This window comes from Miniopterus natalensis, chromosome 14 (genome assembly GCF_054644295.1).
Source record: "Miniopterus natalensis isolate mMinNat1 chromosome 14, mMinNat1.hap1, whole genome shotgun sequence".
NCBI lineage: Eukaryota > Metazoa > Chordata > Mammalia > Chiroptera > Miniopteridae > Miniopterus > Miniopterus natalensis.
In genome coordinates, this window is record NC_142094.1 from 49,283,304 (window position 1) to 49,302,037 (window position 18,734).

The 18,734-nt window shown below is 50.4% G+C and overlaps 1 protein-coding gene across 1 annotated transcript in view; it reads right to left on the bottom strand.

The window, feature by feature from the left end:
• Positions 1-9,012: 9,012 nt before the first annotated feature.
• The window catches only part of GPAM (glycerol-3-phosphate acyltransferase, mitochondrial), a 29,445-nt gene continuing 19,723 nt past the window's right edge, over positions 9,013-18,734 (bottom strand). The window contains exons 15-20 of the mRNA XM_016212180.2: positions 18,441-18,583; positions 17,192-17,269; positions 16,236-16,376; positions 14,512-14,701; positions 13,291-13,349; positions 9,013-12,646 (exon numbers count right to left, since the gene is read on the bottom strand). Of these exons, the coding sequence (XP_016067666.2) occupies positions 12,530-12,646; positions 13,291-13,349; positions 14,512-14,701; positions 16,236-16,376; positions 17,192-17,269; positions 18,441-18,583 (728 nt within the window). The 3' untranslated portion in view covers positions 9,013-12,529. The remainder of the gene's footprint in view (positions 12,647-13,290; positions 13,350-14,511; positions 14,702-16,235; positions 16,377-17,191; positions 17,270-18,440; positions 18,584-18,734) is intronic.

An 18,734-nucleotide genomic window follows, 5' to 3' on the forward strand; every position in this document is an offset into this window, starting at 1 on the left:
GTCATCAATAATTCCACATGCCCCCCGCACATTTTTCCCTCCAGGCCCTCTACCGTTTATACTTACGTCTGCGTGGGGTTATTTAGGCAACACCTCCCTTGCTGTTTCTGTAAGGGGCTGTGTCTGTTCGTGCCACTCACTGTGTCCTAGCTAACACGTAACAGTCAGGAAAATAATATTGGAAGCTTACCCCGTGTGAGACGCAGTGCCGGGTCCTGAGGCTATCGGTGGGCTGGGAGCCGGCCCCTGGCATCGAGTTGCTCACAGCAGCTGCGGGCGATGCCGCCCCGGGGGCAGCCGGCTCCGCAGGTTCTGAATCTGTGGGAGTCTCCCTCTGGCCTCCCCGCACCGGCCTCGGCCTGGGAAGGGGCCCGCTGGGTCTGGCCCCCGCACTCACACCAAGGGCACGCAGCCCTGGGAGAGCAACGCTCTCGTAAGTCATCACGCTGGGCGAGAGCTGAGATTAATAAAACACTTTGACTTGCTCTCATAAATGATAACATTTTCGATTCTTAAGTGGGAGAGAAATTGGACTTTCTTTAAGAGTCTCATTTATCTTCTTCCATTTTTGAGCTGTGAGAGGCCTCCCAGTTCCTCATAATCAAATGTGCTGTCCATTTCCCACAGCAAACAGTCTCAGGGAACCAGGCCATCAAAATTAAGATTTACATATTTGCCTTTGAAATTGAGAATTGGAAACCTTTCTGCTCAAAAACAAGAATTGTCATGAATTAGTATAAAGAATTAGAGACCTAACACGTGATCAGAAGTGCTTAGCTTGGGTGTGGGGTGGGGGAAGGACATCCTACCATTATTACTTATGACGTAATTAACACTGGATTTTTTCTTCAGCTGATTTCTATGGTTCTCTCCCTCTCTCTTTCTCTCTCCCTCTCTCTCTCCATATAGGTCCATTTTAGCGGAATATAATTCACGTCCTGGCTGGGTCCTCAGCTGGCTGGAGCATCATTCCATACACCAGAAGGCTGCGGGTTCGATTCCCGGTCGTTACTCTATGCTGCAGCTCACGCCTACCCCCCTCAGGCACCGCAATCCCACCCCGGTGACCTTCTAACATTTCCTGGAACCTATGGTCCCATCACGCCCTCAGAGCTCATGCCCACGCCGCTCCCTGGTCTAACGAGACCTTCACGGGGCTGGCGCCTTTCCATTCCTCAGCTCTGAACTTTCACGGCATGTGCTGAGGGACTCTTCCTGGCCTCTCTAATGAAAGCAAGTCCCCTCAATATTGTCCCCCCCCAAAACCCTACTTATTTCCTTCTCTCTCCCCCTCCCCCATGCCTACCCCTTTCTCTGCTCCATCAACGTAACTAGCATCGGTTGGTTATTCCCTCGGTGTTGGATGGCACTCTAAAGTCACTGCATGGATTATCTCATTTAATCCAACACCAGCCCTCGGTACCAATCAGGAATCTTGATTTCACACAAGTGTGGTCCTGGAGCAGCAGCAGCATCGCCTGGGAGCTGGTTGGACGCAGACTCTCAGCCCCCGCAGCCCCCCGCAGCCCCCTGAATCAGAGCCTGCATTGTGACCAAATCCCCTGCAATTCACGCCCACGTGAAAATTTAGCAGGTGCTGCTCTTGCACAGGGGTCCTCATGCTAGCTTGCACGTTGGAGTCACGTGGGCAATTTTTACAAACTACTGGTGCCTCATCCTGTGCCCAGAGACTTTATTATTATTGTTTCTAGGTGTGACCTGGTTATTAAAGTTTTGAGAAGTTCCCCAGATAACTCTAATGAAAAGCCAAGACCCGGCCAGTGTTGCTCAGGGGTTGAGCATCAACCCAGGAACCGAGAGGTCACAGTTTGATTCCCCATCAGGGCACATGCTGGGTTGTGGGCTTGGTCCCCAGTAGGGGGTGTGCAGGAGGCAGCCAATCGATGATGTTTCTCTCACGGATGTTTCTATCTCCCTCTCCCTCTCCCTTCCTCTCTCTCTAAACATCAATTTTAAAAAACCATATTTTAAAAAAAAGAAAGTAGAGCAATTAAAAAAAGCAAAGCCAAGGTCAAGAACTCCTTAGGAAGGCATGATTAGAGCCAATCCAGAGCACCCTTGGAATGAACAGATATTCTTACGAAAACTGTGTCAACCCAAGGAGCCATTTCTCAACCTCTCCCTCCCAACAGGCCTATGCCTAGGGAAGTGATTTTAAAAGCCAAAGGGCAGTGCTTGGGCACTGCCACTCTGAGCTACTCCCTCTAGGATCTTGGTGGTTTAATTTTTTTCCTAAAGCATTCAAGTTCCAAAAAAGCAGTAAAAGGGACCCCAGAGGTCATGGTCGAACCCTCTCATTTTGCAGTTGAGGAAACTGAGGCACACAGAGAGGAAGTGAGTTTGCAAGCATGATCAGGGACCTGAACCCCAACCTTCCGATTTCCCGCCAGTCCCTCCCCACCGCACGCACTGCCTCTCCGGTGAACACGAGCAAAGGATGGTTGATGAGAGCGTGGTCAAAAGTTCATCACCAACATGGCGAGCATTAATAATGAGGTTAAGGGCTTCAAGGCCAAGCCAGCGCCGGTGGCTCCCCTGAAAGCCATTTTTTCAGTAGCTTCTCATCTAATTATGGGAAGGTACAGTAATTGGAAACAGGCTGTGTCCAAGGGGCAGGGTTTCAGGAAACGGAAACCTCTAATACAATTCCGCCTGGGAAAGTCAGCTCCCACTACTGTGTGCAGCCGGGGCTCGCTCAGGTTTGCCTGGCGGAGAGGACAGAGGGCCGGGAGGAACAGGCTCGCAGGACAAGGCCACCGAGGGCTGGGAGAGTTCTGGTCCCACCAGGAGAGGCACACGCTGGGCTCCTGGGCCCTGGGGACTCTGGGCTGTGTCAGTGCTCCAGGGCTGTTATTACATCCAGGGCTATGCAAACTCCTCATGGGTGTGGTTGGTTGTGGTCTTGAAGTTACACTTATGACTAGGTACTAGGTACTAGGTACCAGGTACCAGGTGCTGAACTAAGTACTGCTTATATCACCCCATTTAATCCTTGCATCTGTTCCGTAAAGTAGGTACCCTCCCCCCTTTGACAGAGGAGGAAACTGAGGCTTAAAGTGCTTTGAGTCACTTGTCCACAGTCCCGCAGATAGAGGGGGGCCAGGGCTGGGTTCGCATCCCTGGGAGCCCAGAGCTCTCCCATCCATTGTGCTCCACTGTCTGTTCCTTGTGGTTGCGCAGCTTCAGGGCCTAGTTGGGACCAGCCTGGTCCCCGCAGGTGGGGGGGAGCAGGAGCCCCGGCTCCCCGGGGGCTGAGGGGCAGAGGCTGGGCACAGGAAAATGGGCATTGGGAGGAAGGAAGCGGCACACAGAGTGGACAGGAACAGATGCGTCTCTCACGCGCTCGGGGCGCCAGCCACGTGGGTTCCGCTGGCCAGGAGCCGCCGGCCGGGGCATCTGCCGAGGGACCGCGGGCCCACGGCCACGGTCTGCAGCATCTGGTCCGCCCGTGGCAGGGCTCCTGCCGTTCGCGGCTGTGTGTGAGCCGAGCAGGTCTCCAGTGGCTCCCGTTTAACAAGTTCATGGCTCAGTGTTCCCCAGATGGATTACTCGCAGCCTGACGCTCGGGTGCCAGGGCTTCAGCAGAGGTGCAGGTGGCTTCTCCTGGTTGCCATCAGCCTCGTTAACAGGACTGATCTGTGGGCAGTCATTTTCCCACCTGCTGCCCGCCAGCTGGGCTGCCAGCGCTGGGGGGCTGATTTCCAAGCCACCTCTCTCTCTCTCCCCCCTTCCTTCCTCTCTGAATTTGTATTGCAAGCTAACTTTCTCATCAGTTAGAAACCCCATTCCCCATTTTGTCCCTGTTTTTAAGCCCAACCTCAAATTTGCATCATCCAGGGGTGTGAAAACACTCTTTTATGTCTAATTAGGGTGGTGGGTGAACATAGGTAATCCAGGCCCACCTTCCTTTCTCCCTAAGGTTGCGCAGAAGACTCCGGAAGGCTAGTGCAATGCTGAGGTTCAGGGGAGGGAGGGAGGGAGGAGGAAAGGGCACCTGGGCGATGACATCTGCACGCAGGTCCCTACCGAGCCATTCCCACCCCCGCCGCTGAGGCCCCCGTTGCTCTCAGGACCCCTCTAATACCACCTGCTCCTTTTCATCTTAGGTGGGGGTGGGTGAGGCTCCCAGGGTGTCCCTTAGGGAGCCATCCTCCCCCGAGGTCCTGCTGCCCTGAAGACACTCATGAGTCTCCTCCGCCCTGGGTCCCACAAGCACATCTGGCGCGTTGCCGCTTCTCCAGGGCTCGGCCTTGGGAGCCCAAAGCCAGGCCCCTCGGGGTCTCCCCACACCTACGCCTCCCCTGCATCCCCTCCAGGGTGCCTCTTGCCTGCATCTCCGTCAGACAGGGATGGAAAGAGGGCCTTGGTCTTGTGTGGCTCGTTTCCTTCTAAATATTTTTCCTCTGATACAAGTCCTTCCTAGGAAGATTTGAAAAATCAGACTTGAAAATAAAATAGAACTGTCACCTTTATTATTATTAAACGAAAGCTGGATCAGATGGAGTGATTCAGGTGCCAGCCTGCAAGAGAGCATGAGGGTGGGGGGAGAGGTTCTCTGCTTGGTTTTCACTGTTTTCCTAAGAGGAAAGACTGAGGGGAGGCGTGAACCTCCCTGTTCTTCCTGCTGCTCACTCAGTATCCCCGGCTTCGGAGCCCATCCTGCAGGACCAGCCGGCCCCCGCCTACCTGCCTTCTCACCCACTCACTGTTTCCCTGGGCACCGCCACCGCCCCACCCAGCAGCTCGCCAGGAGCTGACAGCCAGTAGGCACACAGGTCCAGTGGGTGTGATGAGCTCCTACGGGCACAGGACCCAGCTAGGCCTGAGGGCAGGCGGCCATGACAAATATGCCAAAGACAGGTTCTCTTTCCCAGGAAACTCACCATCCCGGGAGGAGGCCACAGGCACCCACAGGCTCCTGGCAGGCAGGCCCGACTACACACACTGGGGCCAGCTCAGGGGGCTGCTCTGACGCTCGTCACAGCAGGCCGAAGTCCCCGGGCCCTGCCTAGGGGTCCCCGGTCCCCAGGATCACGCCAGCTGTGGTGGGGTTCAAGCTGGTCTGTGGGATGCCCGAGGAAACAGCAGCCACATCTGAGTGGCAGAAGGAAGGAGGGGGCACAGAGGGTGTGAGGCACCAGCTCCAGGCACTGCAGTATTTCTGAGGTTCCCGAGACACCCAGCCATCCCCCACTATCAGCAACTTGGAAGCGGACTCCAGCTCTCCAGGCGCGGGGTGGGGGTGCAGGCGCCCTCTAGTGGATGGAAGGGCCCCGCGCCTTAGGCTCTACCTGGAGCCTCCAGCTTTGGGGCCTGCTTCCTGTGCTGGGGATGGAGGGCTGGTTCCCAGAGAGGCGCGCCCTCCCGCCCAGGGCAAAGCTGTGAAGCACAGGACACGCCTTCCAGCCCCAGCATCCCGCCCCTCACCCCCCCCCCCCCCAGCGGTTCCCCATCGCCCCAAACACAAAGCTACAGTTCTCCCTGAGGCCCTTCCCAGCTGCGTACAGGAGGTGCTCAGTGATGGTGCAGTGAATGGACGAAAAGGTCCATGGCATGAGAGCTCAGCAGAAGGAAGTCACCTCCAGGTGACTCCAGGCCAAAGGTGGTGACAAACTGCAGCAACAAAGGGGCAGAGGAGGAAGGAGGGCATCTGAGAAGCCTTGAGGGGTCGGGTTTGAGTGTGACGACAGAGAGGACAGGTCATCGTGGAGGGCTCTGGGGGTGACTAACGGGCAGAAAGGCTCATGGAAGATGGACTATAAGGAATAGGGGGGTTGGGGGGCCGGAGAGGAGCTCACCCCGGCATCCCAGGGAGGTGACAGAGTGGCCAGAGCCTGGCCCAGCACAGGGCAATGGGCAGAGACCAGTCCACAGAAATGAGACCCAGGCAGAGGCTGCCTCAGGCCCCAGCCACTCACACCTTTGCTCCTGCGGGACAGCAGACAGGAAATGGAGATGAGGGAGACAGGGGCCCTGGGGCTCCACGGCCGCCCCTTCATCCCCACCACCCCGCTCCTCCCTTCCCTTCCCTCCACTTGGAGGACCCATCCTGAGGTCTCACTTGTGGGTGAGAAGCCCCACTGCCGAGGAGCATCCAAGGCCTCCCAGGATGCACGCCTCAGTCCCCTGGGCTGGGCGGTGACCAAACTTTTTTCCAGCCCGGGGTCTAGGAGCCCTAGATGGGGCTCGGGCGCCACCTGGTGGACAAAGCTGGAACGCGCGGCGTGGCCACACCCTGCGTCCTGGGGCCAGATTCCAGCAAATTCGCCTGGGAAACTTCATGACCCCTGGAAAGCTGAGGAGGGCGGAGGCTGCTGTCCCTGTCTCCACCGTGGCTCGCAGAGTGTCTGTCAGAGAATTCCAGAAACCCTGGCCGAGGGGGTGGGAGGGCAGGTGGAGGCTGAAAAAGCAGAGGGTGCTGCCGACACTTTTCTGAGTTACCAGAAAGGCACAGGCTCTTCATGGAGCTAACATTAACAAAGCACTTACTGTGTGCCGGGTTTAATGCTAAATACTTCGTGAGCGTCCATTACTTCATTGTATCCCCTGTTATGTGGAGGCAGCTAATCAAGAGGGACAGGGTCGCTTGGCAGGCGAGGGTAGAGCTGGGATTTGAACCCAGGCAGCCTCAGCCAGATTCTAGGCTGAAGCACAAAGCAAAAAACACCTCGGCTGCAGTCATGTCACAAAGACGGTTAATCCCAAAGACCCCAGGCTCCTGCATGGGACTCTACCTGTCCAAACTCTAGCCTGTTGGTAGGTTGGGGCTCTGTACCCTAAGAAAGCCAAGAAAATGGACTCACCCCTGACTTCCAGGGCACGGCCTTCTTTTCATCAGCCTGAAGCCCCAGTCATGGGGTCGGCCCATCCGTCGCCCTGGACACCAGCCCGGGCTTCCTCTCCTGCAGCAGCTGTGGCCTGTTACCCTGGGTTGGGCAGGTCTAACTCCTGAGACAGCCACGTGGGTCCTGGGAAGCAGACTTTAAATAATAGGGAGAAAGCCCCACTACCTAAGGCATCACCCCCCCTTATTTCTCCCTCCACCCTCATCTCTATCCCACCCCCAAATGTGGTGACCGTGGGGACTTACCACCCTCAGATCCTGAAATTCAAACACTCAGGGAGAAGCTCACGGTCAAGGAAACCCAGGTTCAGTGGGCAGTGCAGGGGTCTGAGGGCCAAGCTGGCCATGCTTCCCCGAGAAACGTGAGTCCCGCACCTCTGCTTCCTCAAGCGTAGCCGGGGGAGTGGCTGGCTGTGCCCGCAAAGCTGTTAGCTCAGCGGCTGGCAGTCAGTTCATGCTCAACGTGAGTTACTTTACTCTCCCCCCACAAAACAAAGTGCCCCTCTGCAGACTCACAGGCTTCTCTTTTCCATTTCAAACAACGGCATGCATTTAGAAACACTGCTATTTTGAAAAATATAAACACAATAGACTGTATAAATTCAATGTTTCCATGACCCCGTGACCCTCGGCCTCAGTGCCACCGAGGGACAATCTGGCAGGGGAAACTAGCAAACGACAAGCCCATACCCCACCTGAATGACCACTCTTCATCACCAACCCCTTGTTCCCTGTAGAATGCAGGCCCAGTGCTGCCAGGTCTAATGGCTTTAACAGAAGCTAGAATTTTACTAGAACTGTAGATTTTAGAAAAATCTTCTGGCATCTTATGCATTGACTTCATCTCTTTGATGATTCAGTTACCAACCGAGGCAAATGCACGGTCTGAATTAGGCCTGCAGCTCACCAGTGTCCGCAGGTCAGAGAACGCCCTCAGCAGGCAGATGCAGGCGGCCGAGGCGCAGGAGCACCCACGGGTCCCACCATATCTGCTGCAAGAGTTCTGCCCGAGAAAACTGGGCCCTGCGATGAAGTCTGTCTTCATGCTCAGAGGATAAATTCTTTCAAAGTGCTGCCCACGGGCCCGCTGGGGTTCTAATTTTCTTGCCCCAATTTACAAATGGGGGAAATCAAGTGTTTGCCCAAAGTCATATAACCAGTTACTCTAATTTTCAGACTTGATGACTTTCCTATGACTAAAGACCTTGCTGTGGACGACAGAGAAGAAAACTCCTTTGTATTTGTCCAGGGGGAACGTTAGAACTTTTCTAGGTACGCATACAAGACGGGCTGCAAGGCGTTAGGAAGGGAAGTACTAAAATTAGGACAGGACCAAAAACATTGAGAGATTAGGCTTGAAACTTAATATCGACTTACAGAGAGTGGTTGTGAAAGTTAGAATTTTCTCTGATAAGGGGAGGTCCTGCTTGGGGGCAGCGAGAGTTGCTAAAGCAAAGAATGAATGCGCCAAGGGGTGAGGGCATAGTCATGGCAACGACATCCCAGAGGAAGTCAGAGGGGTTAAAGGACAGAGATCAGATAGAGGCTGGCAGAGAACAGAAAGAACAGACGAACAGGATGGCCTTGGGAGTCAGGTTCACAGCCGTGCCCAGCACCCAAGGGTCACGGATGGCATCCCTGGGCATGTACTGACCACCCCCTGCAGGGGGCACACTCTTGAGAGAAGGCTGCACCTGAGTGCTTTTAAGGGTCTGCAGAAAACAGTGCTTTAATAATGCATTTGCCTTATCAAAAAAGCAAATTCTCATTTTTTGAGCAATTATTACAAATTAGTAGGAAAAACCAAACACTTCAGTACATACTTTTATAAACTTTACAAAACTATGACAGAAGCACCAAGTGTAAAGGCATTTTTACAGACACCCAAAGAACGTATCTGTGACGTGAATATTTACTAAGGAGAGCAGCAGCTGAGACGTGGGTTTACATCCCCCTCGCCAAGTGCTGGATCAGTGTCAAGAGCGCCGAGTCAGTAATAAAATCACGCACCGAAGGTCCATCAATTTATGTAAGATTAGTTCTCATAAGCTTTTTAATCAAGTTCTGTATAAAGTCAAACAAGAACAATTGTTTGTATAATGAATTTTATGTAGGGAACTTTTAACTACAAATCAAGACATCAAGAATATAGTCATTTTTTGATTTATTAAAACAAAACTACAATTCTGTGCTTCTTACATTATTAACAGACATAAAAATCAATTAATGTTTCCAAGTAAGTGTTGCTCACAAAATCACACAGTGTTATTTCACAGTAAGAGAAATCCTTTTTACAAGTCAGTGTTTCTTTGTACAACAGGCAAACAGTTTAACACCTTCCCTCAAGGCATTTCTGAGCTTTAGGTGTTTAGAAATGAAGTCAAAAGTCTCTTTCAAATGCAATCATTAGTTTGTATTAAACTAAAATGCCAGATGCCAAGTCTCATTCCTAAAAAGTGCTTTAAAAAACAGATTTACATCCAAATGAAGTCTTATAAACGTCAGTAATAGGTCCTGTCACTTCTAAACTAGAACTATCTGTGGATAAAAATCTACATTCAATGGTGCAATATATTTTTCTAAATCTGAATAAAAGTCTTATTTGCCCCAGTTCATCTTTGTGTTAATTTTGCTACTTTCAGTGAAAACCCAGGATCACTGACAGCTGGTCTTTCCATGGGAAGAAAGGGCTCTGACCACCTATATTACAGGTGCCTTTGCTCACTGTCTGTAGGGGAGGAAACATATAGCCTTTAAATGTAACATCTGATTGTACAAAATCCATGCAAACTCTGCCTCAGCCATCTGTCAGTTACTGTGTTATCCCCTTGAAGAGCTGCCTAACCTGGCGTTTCCCAATGGTGTCCGGAAGGGGGAAAGGTCCCGGGGTCACAGGTTGGAAATGCCGGTTAACAGGCTTCCTCGCAGAGCCTGAGCCCTCACTGCGCTGAAGTGCACGGTGAGTTTCCAGGAAAGAGGATCCATGTCCAAATTTGCTTTGCCAGGGACACTTTCTTGCAGGACACCGGTGGACGTCACACAGCGCACTCACCACCCTGAGGACTAGGGAGACGCAGTGCGTTTCCCCCCGGGGGAGGGAAATGCCACAGCCAGCTGATGGTCGCGGCCCTTCCACATGGTGTTTGTCACCAGTTCTACACATCCCACACTAGTTCTTGCCCTTTGGTGTCCTTAAAACCTAAGAGATCAAAGACTCCTTCCCTTCTTCTGAATGACGTGGAGCACTCCCATTCTGAAAGGGCGCAGTTTCACACTGTTTATTATTGGGAGTTTTCTTTGTTTGATTTTAACCTGACTCTCAGTCTTTCCCTGGAGGGCAAGCATTTCAGGTTCAGAGAAATGCAAGAGTAAACTGTAATAAATTATTTACAAGCACCTAGTTTGTTTAATCTTACGTGGAAGCCATTCGCTTTGGGAAAACAATGAATAAATCTTTAAGCGAAACTGCCATCGGGAAGCCCTGTGATGACGCGGGTGTTCTCGCAAGAGGCACTGAAGAGTGAGCTGTGCTAAGGTTAGCTCGAGGGTCAGCTGGTCTGGGTGAGCATAACTTTGGTTGAGATTTTCCTTCCTTAAAGAAGGTTTTCAAAGCACCAGTTAATTACAAAAAAGCGTGCATATTTATCCTCACAGTGAGTTAAGTGGTGAGAGCGCTAGTGGACCATACACCACACTCCCCAGAGCATCTGATTAGATTTCTAGAAAGTGAACCAGCGGGAAGGGGAAATGGAGCCAGAGAAGCAGCTGTCCCCGCTCTGGCTGGCCCAGCAGCGCAGCTCTAGCAGATTCACAAGCAGGGCGACGGCAGCCACGAGCAGCCAGTGCCAGCCTTGGCGTTTCAGAGAACAAAAGACAGGCTGAGTAACCTTGAACTTTCATTTGGGGAGTGAATGAGAGACTAGTGAAACGTCTGCTGGCCAGGACAGGGAAGCCCGCGGGGATATGGAAGCCTCCGCATGCACTCCGCCCGAACTCCCAGCTGGTGAAACGGAAGCTGCAAGATGAAGCCCCCGCTCCGCACCAGAGCCGCTGCAACACTGACGGTGGCCGAGTGGTACGTGAGTTCCTGTCCAGAAACAGTATGTCCCAAATGGGGAATCTGAGAAGAGTGAAGGTCGCACAGCTCGGCCTTATTGCTATGAGTTTCAAACCAGATATTTCACTCAAAGTGAAATATCAGTCAGTACCCTTCCCTTTCCCAAAACACAGAATATTCATGAGATATGATTAGTATTTAAAATGCAAGATTATTTAAGTACAAACTTCATTCTCAGTACTTTCATATTAAGTTCAAAGACTATATGCAATATTCATTAGGAAAAGTTCCTCATCCCATAACACATGGAGAAAAAGAACAATGAACTGTTAGAAAACATTTTAGTATCACTTGATCTTAAGAAATCAGAATTAGCACAATTGATGAACACTAAGCTCCTCGCTCACAGAAAGGCACCTCTGTATGAACAGACAAGTTTTCATAATGATTTGCCACTACGTGGCATTGGGGTTGGGGCATGTAACCTGTTAAATTTCTAAAGAACCATGGTTTTCCCTCAAGCTAAAGATCCATAAATGCCTCCAACCATTCACCCGTCAGCAGGCCCCCACGAAGCCCACACAGGCTGCACATTGCACAACTCAAGTGGGTACCAGGCACTGGACCAGGCTCAGCACACAGCTGGTGTAGCACAGGGAGCCCTGGGTCAGCAGCCTGCAGCCGGGGCACTTCCTGCCAACAGTCTCCCGGCTGAGGCAATCAAGTTAGGACAGCGGCTACTTGGCTGGAGGGTCTCCAACAAATGGCTATACCTGTGAGAGGCAGGGACCACCTGAGGGGTGGGAAAGGGTACAGACATGAAACAAAAGTGCCCCTAAATACTTGTGGCCATTTAAAATTCAATGGTACTTTATCTGAGCAGAAGTTTTCAAAGTCAGTTTTCTGGCCAACTTCACCTTGAACCTTCCCAGCCACAGGTATTTCTGGTGCTAGATATTTGGTCATGCTATCTCCACCCCTGACCTAATCTAACGCATTTCCATTTAGCACTCCCTACGTCTGACTGCACAGGCCAGCACCGGGACACCTGGGTGTGATGTACACCAGCCCATTCTTCCACAAAGCCCTTTGGGATAAAAGGATCCCACTTAAAATTTACCTTCTACTGACAAAGATAAAACTGAAAGAAAAAAACAGTAAATGGATGACTCAACTGTTTCTAAAGGAAGATTAACTGTTAATCAAAAAATACACCAATGAACCCGACAGCATTAAGTACACCACACTAGGTTCGGTCTAGAACACAGCTACATTCTGTGTCCTTCACAGTAATTAGTCCTTAACAGATACTTAAAACGTAAATCTTTAATAAACTCCAAAATCACTTTGAGATTTCATTTTGTCATCTACTGATTAGGAATTGCAAACGGAGGCCGGGGCCCCAGAGTGTTTATCTGCAGGCTGCTCTGTCACCTCAGAGTTGGGACGGTCACAGATCCTCAGAGGGGAGAAGGCACTTGTATCCGGGAGGTCACATCAGGACAGGTCAGGCCTGGCTGCACGACGCACCTTCCACTTCGAACCAGAGGCTGGAGCCCACGAGGGGCCCGTCCATGCCCTTCACCTGCCGGAGCTGCAGGCGGCACCTACAGCACCACAAAGCTCAGAAGATATTCTAGGAGTTTTTGCCGGTTGCACTGAGGTAGGAAAGTGCTGCTGAGTTCTAAAACAGACACTCTCTTCTGTTTGGTCTCTTTGAAAACCTAAAGAGAAAGTTCAAATTAAACACAAAAAAAGGGGGCACTTCCATCACCAACCACGACCTGTGTCCTGGACCCCAGGGAGCAGTACGGCACATGAAACTGTACCCTGGCTTTAAGCACACGCACTGCCCGTGTCTGCGAGGGGGTGGAGGTTAGCGCTGCAGGTGCGGTGTTTTCGGTGGAGGGCAGCCAATGCACTTCCCTCTAACATTTATGTTGGAATAAAGTCACACACAGTCCCTGACAAAGCCCACTAGTAATTCATCACTCCACATGATACAAGAAAGTAAGATGGCTGAGGATGCTTCTAGCAATACTGGTAAAAACAATCAGAACCACAGGCATCATTAACACTCCTGCCCACCTGCAGGAGCATCCTGAAACATACTGACACATTCTGTGTCAACAGTTTTGGAATGAAGGTGAAAACCAGCAAAACTCTGGAACTTTCAAAGAAATCTGTACTGACGGGACTCGCCTTCAATGCCCCCACCCATCCCCAGAAATGCCTTCATGGTTAATCCAGCAGAAACTGCTTCTCTCCGCGCCTCCCCGCCCCAAAGGGAGCTCAGACAGGCTAGGTCTATACAAGAAGAGAACAGAAGTTAACACAAGCTTTTATACCACACGCAGTGGGCACTTACCCCAATATCCTTAAACATTTTCACGGCATTCTTCACGAGACAGTATGTGGCACTCTCAGCTGCAGGGAAAGAATGAGACCCTGTGAAACGCCCAGGCGAGCAAACCCAGCATCCACGGGGAGAAAGCGTGGGGGCTGCAGAGATGAGAGCAAGTCGGCAGACGGCTCAAGCTCCAGTTCTGCTGCTGGCGACCTGCGAGTCTCAAGTGATTTGCTGTTTCTTTAAACCCACTGTCATCTTTTAAGAAGAAAAAGAGAGAAGGAGAGAAGAATAAGGAGAAAGAGACAGACAGAGAGAGACAGAGAGAGACAGAGACAGACACAGTGAGACAGAGAGAGAAGGGAAGGGAGAGGAATGGGGGAGGAAAGGAAGGAGAAATACCTAAGCATCCGTCTTGAAGGGGTTTCGTGAGAATCAAAGGAGACTGTGTAGAAATCCTTCTAAACTGCACAGATGATTCCCACAGCAGCGGAAGCGGAAAGAGCACAAGTCTCGAGGTCAGAAGAGTCCTAACCCAGGTCTGCCCATTAACTAGCTATGTGAACAGGATGCCTTCCTCATCTAGAATGTGAGATGACTCTCTCTAGGTATCGATCTAGATCAGATCTATACATCTCTCTAGACTGACCTCTATCTCTAGATCCCTCTGTCTCTAAATAAACTACTGATTCACGGCAGTTTCAGTTCTAAACCATAACTATAAAATGCTACCCCACCCCAATCACACCTCTCACCCGACAATACCAAGAACCAGCCAGGAGGTGGAGCAACTGAGAAGACACAGCTGGTGGGAGTGCAAACTGGTCCACATGCAGGAAGCGTCTGGCAGGACCCACTAAAGCTGAACGTGCCACCCTGTGACTAGGCAATTCTCCTCCTGGATATGCACCCAACATGATGCGTACACATGTTCACCCAAAGACATACTCAACCTATGCAGAGCAGCACCATTCACAGTGGCTCTGAACTGCAAACCACCCAGATATCTGTCAACAGCAGAATGAATAAAATGCAGTAAATACTTATCAATGGACGACTGCAAAGCAGCAAGGACAAACAACTACATGCAACAGCACGCAGGAAGCTCACAAATGATGGGACCACGAAGCGAGAGGTCAGGATAATTTTGCCGTTTTTTTCCCCCAATTTCCTACAATTAGCTGATTCCTGTAATCAAAAAAGTTATAGATTTAAAAGGAGCCAAGCCAGCGACATGCATACCATAAACGGCAACGTTTCTCTCTGTTCTGGTGATGAGGTATTTGTGCAGCTTCTGCAGGTACTCAGGCTCCGGAACAGGGTCGCTGAAGCTGTGGATGAAGATGGCGGCGGAGCTGTAGGCCTCCAGCAAAGGGCCCAGGAGCCGCTGCAAGAAGGTAATGAACTGCTGGTGCTCCTTGGACTGGCTCACCTGTGCAAGAGCAGAGACAAAATCATGAGAAGGGAAAGAAACGGAACACTGACAGGGGAACCACCCGAAGAACCTGTGATGGAGAAGATGGCTGTAACTGTCACTGCACAGAGCAGCCTACTGCTCACGCACACGGCCTGTGCTGGAAATGGCTGTAAGTCCTGAAATGTACTCTTTTTCATAATCACTGACTTCTACAGTACATGAGATTTGCATTTATTGTGTAGCTGCCTAGAAGGAACTGTGGTGCCCGAATGCCATAATTATGACACTGTCATAATATGACTAAAAGTAGCCGGTCCCAAGGTTAAACTCTACAGGGTTGGAAGCCTGGCCTGACAGTCACTCAAGGGTACAGAAAGGTCACATGATAAGACCACAGATCATCTCAGTCCTCCCCAGTTCCCACTTCCTGCCACCCCCCACCTCCGTTGTCCTTCAGCCCATGGTGACGGTGTGGTGATGGCAAGGCTCTCACTGTACCCTCCAACCATGCACATTCAGATAAGCCCCCCTGTGTGTGGAAGCAAGATCAGTGCCCCATCTTGATGGTAAAAAAAACCCAAACAGCCCAGCCGGCGTGGATCAGCTGTTGAGCATCAACCCCGGATCCAGGAGATGGAGGTTCGATTCCCGGTCAGGGCACATGCCCAGGTTTCAGGCTCGATCCCCAGTGGGGGGCATGCAGGAAGCAGCTGATCAATGACTCTCTCATCATTGATATTTCTCTCTCTCTCTCCCTTCCTCTCTCTGAAATCAATAAAGACATATTTTTAAAAAAACCAAAAAACCCAAACAGAAATTTTTCTAAATGTCATTTGGAATCTCCAGAAGCTACCCCTCCTGACTCGTGTATATGTGTGTGTATGTGTGTTTGTGTAAACTAGGGGTGTCATCCCACTGCAGAGAAAGTGTCCATTTAGAGTATTCAGAAAAGATGGGTCATTATTACTAATTTCTAAAATCACAAATTAGACAAAATTAATTCTTCTAAATGAGGGGCAATCAAACTTTTAAAAATCCAAATTTTCTCCTGTGATAGGATTTGTTTTCATTGACAGCAAAGAGCTAGATGTATAAAATTTGGAAGTGATGGCAAGACTGAGGACACAAAAAGAGCAGCCAGACCAACGACAGCTGAATGTTAATTCCCCTCCCACGGCTGGTGTGGTGCAGCCTTGCCTGGTGATGACTGAACACAGACACGCCTCTTCAGGGGTGAACGGGTCTGGCACAGGTCTGCACCTGCTTACTGTGGTGACAGGGTCATGAACGGCACCATCCAGGACATTCATCTTCCTGAGTGTTCACTCTTGGTTCCTCTCCATTTAATTATACTCGAACTGAACAACTTAAGGTATTAATTCAAAAGCTTGAGAGCTTTATTTCACTTGGTAGAAAATGCTGAGGCTGTATTTTGGGTGCTTTAGCTATGAATAAGTCACCAGGGTCCCAGTTATCAGGACCTCACTAACTAGTGGCAGCATAAACCTCCACTCATCACTGTAACGTCCACCAGAATTCCCCAAAGTACCTTCAGGTAGCAGTCTCGCTGCTCCTCCCCGAAATCACTGTCTTCATCTTCCTCATCGCTTCTCCAGGACAGGGGGTCAGGAAGCTTCTTTTCCCACTGCTGCTCAGCAAGACCAGGACTGATATCTTCCTGTTCATCTTGCTATGCCAAGGAGATAAGCAACAGTCAACAAACACGCACAGGCACACGGACACTGCCGGTTGGACCAGCCACAGCAGTTCCTCTCATTCCCTCCCCACTTTTCTCTGCCAGCCGTTTACAACATCAATCCACCTCCCTCTCCAAACTCGGAATCACTAGGGAGACAGCGAGGAGAGAAAGAAGGAAAGAAGGGGGGAAGAGCTACCAGACACATAAAATAAAAATGCCCTCACCTTTTCTACATTGATACCTACTTTCCCAGGCCATACCTGCTCTACTAAATTTACCAAAATTAAAACAAAATCTCAAAAGAGAAATATGCATATGCGCAAGCTATAAGCACACTGAGAGGTAAAACATCTCATCTTAGAACGACAACTTCCAGATCCGGAATTAAGTCAAGATGTGTTTTAGACACCAGTCACACAGAAGGAAGCAAATATTAAACAATCCGAAGACATTTACACTTCCCATTCTGACTTTTCTCTTCTCTTCATCTGGATTTGACTACATATCAAATGTAACTTATTGGGCCCAGCCGGGCGTGACTCAGCGGTTGAGCGTCAACCTGGGATCCAGGCAATCAGGGTTCATGGCACATGCCCGGGTTGTGGGCTCAATCAATGACTCTCTCATCATTGATGTTTCTATCTCTCTCTCCCCCTCTCCTTTCCTCTCTTTGAAATCAATAAAGATATATTTTAAAAAAAAAAAATGTAACTTATTGGTTAAAACAACTGGTTGTAACACTGGTTTAAAGAGTTGGCAGAAAAGACAAGGAAACAAAGGCAATGAAGGACAGCGATTCCTCTCACCTCTGCCACCGTGAGAATGCCGTACTGGAGGAACCTCCCTACTGTCTCATGGCAGACTTGGTAAAACGTCTGGCATGGCTGAAAAGAATAGACATTTCAAGGTCAATGTCATGGTCCTATAGCTCCTTTATTAGAAACAGAAAACACTGTATACAAGGTAGCTGCCAATGCTTCCATGATATCACCCGCCTCACTCCACTGGTAAGTCCTAAGCTTTCCGATGCCCATCTCCTGGTAACCTTCCTGTGGTCATGGGCAAAGCCACAGAAGAGACCTCATTCACCTGACTGGTGGCACCCAGTGTGGCACCACCTACAAAGGTGCTCCCAAACTCAGTCCCTCCCCCGCCTCCAGGGAAGCAAGCCCTCAGAGGGTTGCTTGTCAGGCCCCAGGACCTGTTTCACTTTTTCCAGGCCATTTCTCTGCGAAAGCTGTCACACGGTAAATGCACACGAAGTTGGTGGATGAGGCAACACAATATTCAAGTGACTCAAAAAGGCCCAGGGAGACTGAAGGCAACCTGAGAGCTTACCCACCTCTCCCCTCCCACTCCGCCCCCCAAGACTAGGCAAAGCAGATTCCCCAGCAGGACCAGCAATGTGCTGTATAGGAGAACCCCGTGGGGAGGGCGGTGCTCATAACACATATACTCATAAATGGCCAGGACACATTCATAGACGTGGAAGAGAACACTGAGCTTCAAAGAGAATATGAATTCTCGTTGATTTTGAGGGAAAAATACTGCTCTATTGCTTAACACATATGCCTCATTATAAACGCCTACAAGTGCTTGAACATAACATAAATGCTCATCAGGACTGCTGGGCCTCAGTTTCCCCATCTGTAAAGTGAGGAAAGGTTGAGCAGATGATTTTCAAGACTGCTTCTGAATCTTATCTTCTGTGGCCCCATCATCCATAAGGAAGCACGTTAATTACTTAGGGACCTCTGACCCAGTGCCTTATGCGGAATGACAGCTCAGTAACCTTGGATCTGACTGAGGCAGAACACTGAGCAGTCTCCCAACACATCTCATAGGTGCACGAAGGGGTCTCTGGAGCAGTGACCCCAACAGCCACACCCTGATAGTCAACAACATATTAGTCTGGAGGTCACTGAGACCAGGAGTGGAATGTAAAGCCTTGGTAACAAACCAAAAATTCTCTAAGAGAAAAACAAAGCTGGTTTACGTTTTCATAAAAATGCTAGAGAGAAAGAGAACAGGCAACACTGAAGAGCTGTCACTTACGAGAGAGATGGTGCCTTCATTAGACAGCAGGTAGCACAGGCTGGCCGCCTTCCGCACCAGCTGCTCCTGGCTGATCAAGGTGGGGGGCCCGCCGGCAGGCCCGCCTGCACCCCTCTTGTTCAGAACTGCGTAAAGGCTGCAGGCTGAGGAAATGAAAGCATCAATGAAGCCACAGTCTCAGAGTCCAAGAAAACTCCACTGGCACGAGTAACTTGGATTACCTTACTAGACTGTAACATCGAAAATAATTATCTGCGTTTCACTTGAGAAATTTAAGTAAATCCCCTCGGGACT